Source organism: Dendroctonus ponderosae, unplaced genomic scaffold (assembly GCF_020466585.1).
Source record: "Dendroctonus ponderosae isolate FM_Combo_2020 unplaced genomic scaffold, Dpon_F_20191213v2 Dpon_F_20191213_1, whole genome shotgun sequence".
Taxonomy (NCBI): domain Eukaryota; kingdom Metazoa; phylum Arthropoda; class Insecta; order Coleoptera; family Curculionidae; genus Dendroctonus; species Dendroctonus ponderosae.
The window spans coordinates 55549572-55562551 of record NW_026017110.1 but is presented as its reverse complement, the minus strand read 5'-3'; the positions used below and the strand labels follow the sequence as shown (position 1 = coordinate 55562551).

The 12980-nt window shown below is 32.6% G+C and overlaps 1 protein-coding gene across 3 annotated transcripts in view; it reads left to right on the top strand.

Annotated features, from left to right (window-relative positions):
- LOC109538010 (protein qui-1) overlaps positions 1–12980 on the top strand; it is a 182128-nt gene that overhangs the window by 127979 nt on the left and 41169 nt on the right. For all 3 annotated transcript variants that reach the window (XM_048667731.1, XM_019905042.2, XM_019905043.2), the window contains 2 exons: positions 6104–6447; positions 8403–8759. In XM_048667731.1, the coding sequence (XP_048523688.1) occupies positions 6104–6447; positions 8403–8759 (701 nt within the window). The remainder of the gene's footprint in view (positions 1–6103; positions 6448–8402; positions 8760–12980) is intronic.

The following is a 12980-nucleotide window of genomic DNA, read 5'->3' as shown; positions in this document are numbered from 1 at the left end:
TCTCGGAGGCAAAATGAGCAAGAACGCTCATTTGTACATCATTCTGGACAGAAATAAATGGCCTTTTTAGAAAGTGAACCATGGATGGGGAATTGTTGGCAGTTTTCTCAAAAAATGCTTGAATCCAAGAAGTTTTAGAATTGAGTGGTTTTTTTTTGAGTTGCAAAATCCACTTGAACGTGACGCTGCTTTTTTCGAAGTTTCTCAAGAACCATTCGAACCACAGAATTCGTTTTGGCATCGTTGGATAGACAATTAATTGAATAGTCGATTAAGTCGTAACATCAGACACTTAGGTGCAAGATTATGCGAAAATTTCATATTTTCCGTCTCGTTTTTGCTCATATCTCGGAGGCAAAATGAGCAAGAACGCTCATTTGTACATCATTCTGGACAGAACTAAGGAAATGTTGGCAGTTTTCGCAAAAAATGCTTGAATTCAAGAAGTTTTAGATTTGCGTGGTTTTTTTTGAGTTGCAAAATCCACTTGAACATGACGCTGCGTTTTTCGAAGTTTCTCAAGAACCATTCGAGCCAGAGAATTCGTTTTGGCATCGTTGGATACAGAATTGAATGGGGGGGTCACAACCCCCATGACCCCCCCTGGATCCGCCCTTGTCCCGTTTTTTATTGCGAATTGATACCGAATGATCTATTTATGTGAGTAGCGAGTTTCTGATCACAATATCATATAGTGAACATATAGAGTATTTTGAAGCTCAAGTTGTAATATGAATTTATAATTTGTTAGGTATATATATTTTTTATTTTAGCATTGACTTTTTGATAGCCCTTGTATTACTAGTTAAAAGCTATCTAAGAAAGAGTAAGTTAACAAATCATATTAATACATGTTAAATTTTTATATAAGTTATAAAATATCAATCAGGAAAATATTCGCTTTAAATTTTCAATTTTTTGCAAATTGTCGCTCTAACTTAAATCTCACTAATTTTGATAAAAAAATACTAATTCAGATGCATTATAACTGCACAAGCAGAGAAATAAAATTAAAAAGTAACATTGTGCTACTTAACACAAGAAAAAACAGATTAATAATTATTAACCACAAGCGTCTTAGAAAGTCTTAGAAAGCTGTATACTTAAAAAAATATGTATTTCATTAAATTTGCTGATATTTCAAGTCAACGCAGACTTCAAAATAAATAATATTACATGTTTTAAAATTAATTGTGTTTATACAGGATCTTGCCTAATATCAATCCCAAATATATTTCGGATTCTCAGAAATATTTTTTTTATTATTTCATATTAAAATAACTTCTTCTGTATAATATTAATACAGAATTTTTATAACAAAGATAATATTGATTCATAATCTCAATTATAATTTCTAAATTAGAAGTTTTCAAGTCCCCTTAGCTAGTAATACAGATCCATCAGATAAACCTGCTAACAAACAATATCTTTCGATGGATTTTATCGTCGTCTTAATCGAAACTATAACAGTTTGTCCTGCAACTTCAACATAATCACGGTTTTGCAGTAGATTTTATTATTTAACCACTGCTGAAATCTTAGAGCAAGTTTATTAAATGTGTGCAGATCTTGTTTGTTCTTAGTAAAATAATACTATTTTATATAATAGTTCTTTTTGAAAATTGAGATCCACTAACTTTCATCATCAAAAAAACATGAAAAAAAAATGAATTTAAATTAATGTTTTATTAACCTAAATGAAGTTACCAACTTCAATATGGCCCAAAACTCCAAAATCAGCCGTACGCATTAAATAATATTGTATGTTTGGTTTATGGTTCATGGAATTTTAAACCCCCAAAATTGTAGTTGCTGAAGCGATAAAATCCACATTGGGTGCGGGAAGCGTGTACTAAGTATCCCCAAAAAGTTTATGTGTAGGTTGGAATTCACATAATTGGGTTGGCCCTTTATTGAGGGAAATGTAGATTCCGTCAAGTGGTTAATAACACACATGACTTCAACAAGCTTGACGCTCGTAGTTATATAGTCAAACGATTATTTTCTTGACGAGGATATGCCTGAACCTCTTCAAGAAACCCGCAAAAAAAATGTAAGGCGTGATTCTAACACTCAACCAAATATTGATCTGGGAAAGTTGTTGCTTTATAATCATCCAATCAGATAACGAATGCAAAATTTTAACTGTATCACCCGCGTCAGAATCGTATGTTTGCAATCCGTATTTTTTATAATACATTAATTATCGCTTATTAAGAACTTTTGTTTGCTAAGTACTTCAGTGTCAATTCATTTATTTTCTATTACATTGGTAATGACGGTTGGTTTTTGCAACAACAGAAATTCGACTTTCAAATATACTGCGTCTATCCTTGCATTCAAGACGAATGTTTATTTTCAATATTAATATATTTTGCCTTAACAAATGTAAAACCGAAAGTGAATATGTATATTACATGCGCATGGTCGCTTACTGGCTGATATTTTACTTCAATTATATACAAAAGTTGGAAAAATATGAAAGCAGAAGTTTTGAAAAAATTTCAATTTGTTTTCCTGAAGAATAGTATTCTGAAAAGCCAAACAGCTTTTTCATAATTAAGTATCCCGTACTCATAAATCAGTTCACTCAGACTGGAGAAATTAATTTTCTAAGTGGCTCTTCTGCAATTCTAAAGGCAACCAATCAAAATGTTGCTTTAAAATCCGTTGAGAATTTCGTATGGTCCGTCCTGCCCGTAAATTTTCAATTCCATTAGCAGCCCCTCGGAAAACACCTGCAAAATAGGGAAATATTGTTTCTAACGGAACGGTTGAAAACTCTGAAACGATGAAGTGTCGTAACTGAATAAGCATGAGAGCATCAAATACTTTCCCTAATCCTAAAATAGGTGAGCAACGTAAACAGCGCAAGATAACGAATTGGGATTTCGATATTTAAATGACAGAATTACCAGGTCTTCATCATTTACGCTTTAAATATAAATATGTATATCTAGACTGAATATAATAATTATAATCACTAATATAAATAAAAAATCCTGTTTTACAACTTCATGATTTTTGCCTCGGTCTGGATGTGGAATTTTGTACTTGGTACAGGCTTCATAAATCCAAAAATATTTACGAATAGTTTGTGTCTTAGCTTTAGAATTTCAGTCAAAGTCAAAATTAACAGATCATGTTTTCTTCTATCAACTTTGTCCCAAATAATAACAGATTTTCAAATATTCTAGCAATAAATAAAATTGTTCTGACTTTAAAGCGTATTAAATAGGAATTACCTACCAAACTTCAAACTCCCTGTGTGCTAAGTTTCCATTCATTACAAATAGTGCAGCTCTTTAAATGATCTAATTGTTTAGAGGATTTTACACTTAATGTACGAGGTGGGCGGTCAAAGAATGTCCACTTGATTTTGTGAGCTTTTGTTGAAAAAAACTGAAAAGCGCTCGGACGCGTCACGGTTAGTCTTACGGCTGACTAACTTACTGGGTGATAGTTTTCATTTCATTTTTATATTATATGGAAGTACATGTCACCCATCGAGCGACACCTTGATTTAAAGCGCTTCGAATTATCTTGGCAACGGTAGCAATTTTTCCTATTTTTGATTATTCGTCGTTAAGCTTGATCAAGACATACGACAAGTTTTTCATTCGTTTTGAGTTATTCATTACTTTCATGGTTCATACTTAAACGGCGGCACATCTAAAGCATTAAATACGTCGAATTAATGTTAAAATACCAAAATTTTAAAAAGAAAACTGATTTTTATATTAAAGTGTGTAGATAGGAAAACTACACCGTGAAAGCTTTTATTCAAAATGCCAACCCTACTTTGATCCTGAAATCCAGGCAATAGCTTTTATCAGGATCCATTGTTGGTTTGAAATCAATAAAAAGTTCCTCGAATATCTGCAATATTATTATATATCACGTTTTTATACTATTTAGTGATTTACGTATTACGCAAATAAATTCTTTAAAATGCTTAGAAATTGGGAAAATAGCTGTAAAAAAGGATAATTACGGTCTGTAATATTTTTGTCTACTGCACGTATGCGCGTACAATTGATTGAACTAAAACGAAATTAAGGGAAACTTGTTGTAAAGACGTAGTAGAGTTCAGTCGATTTTGATCCAGGAAATAAATTGCCTTCAAGTTACACTGTAATTCAATTGAAAATGAAGTTAATTCAGAACCCAAACAGTTCAAGCAGCGAAGTCATCTTGGACACTAATTATTATATACCTAACCGTTTCGAATACCATTTCAGTCAAGAGAGTGTTTTTTTTTAATACGAGTTAATAAAAACTAGCGATGCTCTCTAGCGATATCCCTTTTGCAATTTTAACAAAAAAAGAGAACACATTTCAGTTTATTAACTATTCATCATAACAGCAGAATTTCTAGCTGACAGACTGGCGAACAGGAATGACAATTTTCGTCTGTGAAGTTGAAAGCTCAGTCAGCGAGAGTTATGTAATAGTAGCAACCAGCTACAATGTAACTCAATTTATATGCAAATTATCATTACTCTTATTCGTAAACGTAATTTTAATATGATGAAAATGTGAATTAATAAACCACTCCAAATTATCACTAAATGTTATGAAAGATGTGTGTGAAAAATGTGAAAACATACGTAGATGTAGTTTGACCCAAACGCTACCAATGACTTTTAACGTTTAATTTTGTTGTTTTTTAAGTTTTATATGCTTTTCGGAAATAAGTGCGTAAATTTTTGTCTTCCAGACGCTGTCCAGAAAATCTGAAATGAGTGGAATAGAATTTCTTGCTTACCTATGTTTCGCAAGCACGAGTGCCTTGCATCTTCAGAGGTATTTTAATCAAATGTTACACTGAACTAATGCTTTCGAACAAAACGCCTCGGAAGCTGCAAGCTACTCGTGACTGCTAAACGTTAAGAATAATTTTTATTTCAAGACGTTCTCTAAACGCAAAAAACTTACCAATTTCAAGCTGAGGCCGCTCAAACTGGAAACGGAAAATTGTGAAAACTGTTGTGTCTTTTGTACTTGGGCAGTGTGATATCACAAATTCTGATGTAATTTTTGAATTTAGAAGGTAAAAAATAATTTTTAGGAAAAAACAATGATTATTCTATGTAGGAACTAATCGATGGTGTTAAATATATAAGCAAAATAAATTGTTGTTAGGCTGCGCAATATGGCTTAGGCATTTTCGGTGCCCGCAAATAACACACACGCACAAGTAGAAAATGTATCGATAAATTGAAATGATGACGCGGTAAAATTCACGGAAACTGCCAACACTCGCAACAATTATTGTCTTTTCATAATTCCGCGCATTTGAACAATTTGGTGAAAGGAATAGGTGAATTTGGATTAACACAACTTGGTTCAAACGCATTTCGATGTTTATATGTATGTTTCCTTTAAATAAAACAATGACTTGCAGATAGATATGGGGTGATGGGGTGGGGTGTTTCCGTGTATGATTTCCAGTAATAGAGTTCTTAGATGGAGTGTGTTTTGGAACAGTCACTTTTGTTTTTAAATTTTCTTCGAACATTGTTCAACCTTTTTGCCCTCCAACATTCTTTGCTTCATTGCATTACGTGCTCAACCTCAAAACCTTACTTATATGGCTATTTCATTAAGTTATTGAAAACCATCTGCATTCGTATCAACTCTCACAAATTCCTTCAAAATCATAAATGATGAAAAGGAAAAACATCAGAAAAATATTCCTTTCTTTTAATGGGACCACCAGATGCGTACAATAAAAACTTTTTGAGGGGAAGAAAGAAAGGAAATGTGATTTTTTATTTTAAAAAATGAAACCTTAAATTTGAATTTCGTGAATAATGCTAGCGCTATAAATAAAGCCGCATAGAGAAAATTGCATGTTTTATATGTCAGTGTGTATGTAATGGATAAAACTTCACTTATATATAATGTTCAAAAATGTTAATAACTTGTCCAGGTGCAAAGCCTGTAGAATAATACACTGCTTAGCATTGCCATGTAGTTATGAATTTCGAATAATTGAAGAACATTCAAAAACTATTGGTACTTGCGTCTTACATTACTTATTTGACGTTGTTCTTCATTTTATTGGAGTTAAGCACTGAAATGGACACCGTTTTTCTAGGTGGCGGCTACATCAAAATCTACACATTCCGCAGTACCGATCATATCAAAAGTTTTTTGAAAGTGAAGAAGAAAACCCACCATCATCTTACGGCACACACTGGGTTTATATCCTGTCTAGATATTTCACGGGATGGACAACTATCAGTTACTGGAGCCACTGATCATTTAGTAAACGTTTGGCAGCTCAATAATCAAGAGTTGGTACTCACGTTAAATGGACACTCAGCCCCAGTTACAGCTGTTAGCTTTGCACCTAGTGGCCTATTTGTCGCTTCAGGTTCTGAAGATGGAACCGTCAAGGTTTGGGGCCTCACTTTAGGAACATTGGTACTGACATTTTCGGTAAGCAAATGATTTAATTAGGTATAAGAAAAATTTCCATGACCTAGATTGCCTGAATGCGCTTACCAATTTTGCTTGTTTACAAATAATTCAATTCGCTACCCAACTCTTTTGTCTGTTCCAAAAAGAACTCACTATAGGAGATCATCAACATCAACATGCATAAAAAGCATCACATCAGCGCATATCAAAAAGTGCTATTTGTAATTTCTAACTGTTGATATATTTTATAACAAAGAATGTTTAACATTCATCACATATATCGAACAGATAACTAGTGCGGTTAATGAGTAAATGCTTCTTGAAGATGTGGTGCAAGAAAATAAAGTCCACAGTTTATGATTTCCTTGTCAAGAAATTGAACAAACTATTCGGCTCAAATTCACACCACAATGAAGTCGAAGCTTCCTTCAAAGGCTGCTGAAGACAGCAACTAGATGCAAGGTCCAGTTATTGGGAGGAAAAGACCCCTTGAAAAATGCGGTGCAGAAATAGCGCAGAGTGCGAAAAATGCGAAACCTTCGGAATTAATTGCGAAGGAATGCATCAAAGTATTCAGCTCAAATTCACTCCAGCAAGAATAAATTACGACCATAAATGTAAAATCAAAATAAAATCTGTGTGAAATAATTTTGCGGCAACCCTCCCGTCATCACTATATGCACACTATAATCTTACTGCTAAATTAATAAATTTCTACTATAATGTAGAAATTCTACTCAAAACTAATTCACTAATTGAAACTCTAGTGCGCGTCAGTGTTCTCTATTCAAAATATTGTTATGAATACAACTCTAAATGTGGAAACTGTAAATGCAAAAATAAGCTATTTATGATGAGTGGGCCGCTTATATATAAATGTAAATTGTTGGAAATTACAGAACGTCTGATATCTCTAAAATCTACTCAACGCCGAAGAACTCTCTTGATTGCCAACAAGGGCCTATTAAATGGCTGCGCCTGAACTGTGGTGCTTGATGTTAAATTCAATCTCTGTTCCAATAAAATAAACTGAAACGATTGCGTAATTAATTCCCGTTGTTGTTTTTCTATTCGCAATTGCATTATATTTAATATAACCAAAGACATTACTCCTTTAATGTACAGTTGAGCAAGAAATCACTACTAGTGGTTTTTTCACAGTGATTAATAAATCGCAATGTACAGTTTTCAGCCAGCAACTAATATGCAAAGACGTTGGTTCCAACACACAGCTTAAGCACAAAAACTAGTTAGTGCAGTGAATATCGAAATACAGATATTAAAATTAAATATACATTCGGATGATACCATTTTTGACCACGTTTTTTTTGTGACTTTTGCTTTTTTTTCAAATCCGCACTCCCATGCAACAGCATTAATGTGGCCAAAGTTTATCCGAAACTCTTGTTTCTGTGCAAAAAATGAGTTGAAATTAGAGCAGTTTATCATAATAGTTTCTTTCAGAAATATTGATTATCCATTAGAAAGGAACATAATACAATGTTTCGCGCTTTTGTAATTTACTTTAGCGCCGCGACTAGCAGATTCAAATTAGATTTTCGCAGGTTAATGTGATCACAAGAATTAATTTCAAACTCAGATACAACCCTTTGTCTGCAGAATGGTGCATCTGTTACTGCTGTAGCGGATTATTGCTATTTCTTTTAAAGGTATTAATTAATTGTAATGAGACGTCGTTACTCTTTCCAGATGATTCTGCTGTTGTTGTGAGTTCACAAATTACGCTTTACGATTTCCTGCAAGTAATTTAAGTATTTCTGTTGACACGATAGATTATCATGGATTCTTTAACCTTTTATTACCTGCGTAAAAACCATAGAACCCAAGAGATCATTAGAAACAAAGCTACGCCGCACTTATTTGAAAAACTACACTGCAGTACATCTTTAATTAAATCTTGTATTGTTGAACAGCTATTTCAATTGATTGATACAAAATTAATGTTGTTTCAGCGCCATACATCATCAATAGCAGCAGTTTTCGTTCTGATGGATTCCAGCAGAATAATATCCAGTGATGATAACGCTACCATATACATGTGGCATGCCGACAATGGTACAGTTTTGCAAACATACTCTGGGTTAAGCAAAAGTGTGAAAACTACAACAAATATGAAATATGCAGTAGCCACTAATGGATACACTACACTGAAGATATGGGCGTTAATGAGAGAGGATGAAAGATATGCTGTAACACATCCAGAAGAAATCACTTGTTTTGTGATAACAGTAGATTCTACTCATATCATCACAGGATCGAAAGATATGTCTTTGAAAGTCTGGTTAGTGGCTGGTGGAAAATTGTCACAGGTAAGTGAAAGTACAACAATCGGTAAATTTTCGCTTGTTTGGAATTATTTTAAGTTAAAAAAAACAGTGTCCATCCACGATCGATGCCAGTTATATGTGGACGAAGAATTATATTTTTTCTGGAAATATATATTATTTTTATTAGGGGTTGGAAGTTGATGTGTACACATTGGATAAAATTCAATTTAACATGCCTTTTATAATAAAGTGTGTAGGTAATACAAGATTATGGATATAAAATAACCCTCGAATTTTAGTTATGGCAACAAAACATGTCAAATATATGTTAAAATTGAATGAAAACGAGAAAATAAACTTGACTGGCAACCCTCACTGTCAAGTGATCAGCTTGATACAAATTAAATATTTAAAGGTTTTGCACAAAACTTATTTATTTCCATACCATCCATACGAAATACTGATAAAAGTCTTGTATACTTAAGGGCAAATTATTGCATACTAAAACCTAAACGACTCGGTGACTGGCCTGGGCTGTAGAAAGCCAGAAACAAACAAATAAAAGTGTGGCAAAGAGAAAAAAACTACATTACTATACACTGTGAAGGACAATAACTGCCATTCTCATACCATTAATTACGCTAATAATAAATTAGCGGTAAAATAGAAACTAGAGACTTGTGAACGATAAAACAATATAACTTCATTGATTTTTGCGTGTTATCTAAAATTGATTAAAGCTAGGCGTCGAGTCATTTAGTTGTTATTATGCAATCATTAGTTAGTACCTACTGGGTAGTTATCAGTATTTCACACGGATAAGGAAATTAAAATTTTCTTTTTCCTTCCAATTTAACTAAGTTTTGTGTGAAAGCCTTTAATATTAAGTCTGTATCAGATTAGGAGGGTTGATCAGTAGAGTTAATTTTCCCGTTTTTATTTATTTTTAGTCATTTTTGTCGTTAGTTTCCTCTCAAATTTTTTAATAATGTTTACCATATTTAAGATGTTCTGTTGCCATAACTAATTTTCAAGGGTTACTTTATATACCCTTGCATTACATACACACTTCATTACAAAAGCCTTGTTTGATTGAACTTTTATTACTCTAAATTGTTTTCTCGTTGCTTTATCGTCGTTTATTTAGAGATAGTGACAAAGTGGATATTTTCAACAATTTATCCAGTCACTTCACTTTCAGTTGTACCATTTCCGTTTCTTCACTTTTTCTTAATTCCTACATATTTCTAAAACCACTTTCGGCAATAAATAATATTGCGCTTTAAAATTATGAGAATTGCAATTTAAGTGCAGCTGAGAAAATTGCTGTAAATATTTTACATGCAGAAATGCTTTATATTGCCCGTGAGGGGAAAATAGATAAGCGTATCTTTTACTATTTGAAATATACTCTATAAATTATTATTTATATAAATACAGATCCTAACAAAATAAAATATATCAAAGGCGTTTGCTCGAATTTATGCTCAAGCAAATATTTTCACAGATAAATCAGATTATTGGTGTCTTTTATGAACATTAGCTCCAGAACTAATGAAATGGAGCGCAATAATAATAATTCACACGTCGGAGGAACTGTTGAGGAACATTATGCATGGGTATAGCTTTTGAATTAAAGTCCTTAATAACAACCCAGTAATTACTCTTTTTTGTGTCACTGTCTTGAAATGGTAAACATGTTTAAATATTGGCATCATTTTGAAACGCATGGCAGTCCATTTTTGTTCCCATACGCCGACAAACTGCCCCATTATAATACATGATCATGATATTTAAATTAAAAAAATAAGAGCATAATAAACACGGTTTAGGGAAGTGTAAGTATCTTTCTCTCACAATGCTACTGTACTGTACTGTTTTGGTATTAAAAGGGAGACCTTTTAATATTAAATCACTAAATTGTTCTTACTTCTAAACCTATACTGAAAATGTCAATTTTCGCTAATCGAATTTGTCTGTCACGAATTAATAAATAAAAGCGACCAGCAAAGAAAACAAAAATGTTAGAAGTTATTGTTGCCTTTCTACATTCTATAGTAGTTAGATTCACTGGTGGTGTGAAACAACTGGAACTAATATTAAACAGCTAAATGTTTGAATAAAACTTACACAACTTGAAATATAAAGTGTTTCTGTTTCGGCACGTAGGTAAATCTTGCTTTTGGGATCCATCTAATAAAACCATAACCGATTTCAGGATTATGCAGGGCCTGTTCTATTATGTTTTGCATAAAGCCAATTTTATTATTGGGTAGGTGTAGCTTGTAACATGCTAATTTCCTACCTACCTATATCAAGGCTGTTCAATAATCGTTACTTTTAATCTATTTATTCACCTTTCTTGTTAAAGTTAAACGTCCAACTCATGTGAAAAATAATAACTTAGAAAAATTATTATGTTCAAAATTAGGGAAACTTGCCAATTGCACGTAACATTCATACTTACATATGTATTGTAAAAACACTATTTCATGGGATACGTAATAAGGCTAGGCGAGTTTAAGATTAGATGTGTTCTAATCGTTTAATCAGTAACTCATTATATTGCAGATTGCTACCAAATTGAGTTTTCTAAGCAGTATAAGCCAAAGTGTTTCTCAATATTACTGACTATACACAAACCTGTATTAAGAGAAGTTGTTCTATATTATTTAGCTTCTCAAATATTATCTGCAGAAAAATGTGGAATACGTAGTCGTAGCTCAAATCCCAATTTTAAAAGTGACGATACAGACCTTTTTAAACTCCCTATATATACGAACCTAGTTTTAAATATCTAAGACAAACCTGATACTATTTGGCATATATATCTTGGCAACTTCTTATTATTGAAATAATTTAAATTACTGTGGAAAGTATTACTCAAGTGTTTAAAAGCTTTCAACAGAAGAAATTTGTAAAGAGAATATCCAAGAATATACGAAACGCGCGGAAAGCTATTTGCGGAAGCCTTGGGGTTTGAAACAACGCCTTCGAAATATTCGGTTAAATTTTACGCAAATAAGTATTTAACGGGTTTCCCCATGCTAAGAGCATGACTTTATGTAAATATTGGCCTACTCAGATCAAATCTGGTGGTTCATAATCACTAGTTTTCAATGGTCACAGCAAAAATTGCTCTATAATAGTTACTATAATATTCTTCAAGTTTTCGAAATGTAATTGTATTAGAGGCGCTTTCATAAACTTGACAATGTGGCTATTGGATGTATTAAATATTTGTGTAACAACATCAATTAACTAACTGCGTTGGTACCAAACTTTCTAAGGTCCGATTTCAACCGATCTATAAGTTTCTAGTAATTATTTTAAAACATTTGTGTTTTACGAGACTGTTTAAAACGTCGACAGATTCTTAAAATCGTCAATTTTGATTCATACCAACTATTAAAAAGTTAGAAAATTTTGAAAAAAAAAATAGGAAAACACTTCCCGAGACCTTCTATTCAAGAGGTCCTAATGATTTTTGGAATTTCCTAGATATAAGCACTTAAACTACATCGCGATTAACGAGACTCTCAGGTTCGAGTTTTGACTGAAAAACTTTTTTTGATGCATATAAAGGCAGAAATCATATTCCCGAATTGACAAATTGACCGAAATAAAGATTATATTTCAGTTGACTACTGGAGATCGAAATTTTACGCTTTATCAAAAAGAAAATTAAAATACAAAACGTAAATGTTTTGCACAATTTTAAATAATGGGGGGTTTAAACCAGAACCGCATGTAGAAAAACCGTGATGCATTTCATCCGCAACCGTTTTCATCTGCATAATTCAGTGTAATTCATTACTATAGTAAATCATTCTTAAATAGAAGAACAGTAATATATGATAACATTACGGAGCTAAAGATGTTGATTTATTTTCAAGGTAAAAGCTATAACGTAAATATCAAATATACAGGGTTGCTCATTAGTGCGTCAAAGTGCGATATCTCAGTAAATATGAAGTTTACAAGAAAATTCGTCCAACAAAAGTTTTTCACGTTTAAAAGGTCCACATTCTAAAATTACTTTTCAATATACAGGGTGCATCATAAACGTGTGGTAGTTACCAACTCTGGTTTTTTAAATGAAACCCCCCCCTTTTTTTTGTTATTTTCAGATTGGCCGTTCAATTTTAATTTATGTTTGTTTCAACCGTTTTACCTGAAAAATTTACGATTTCCGAGTTATTCGTAAAAATGTGAAAGTTTTGACAGCTACTGGGTTCCACAGAAATCGATGCTGTACACTAC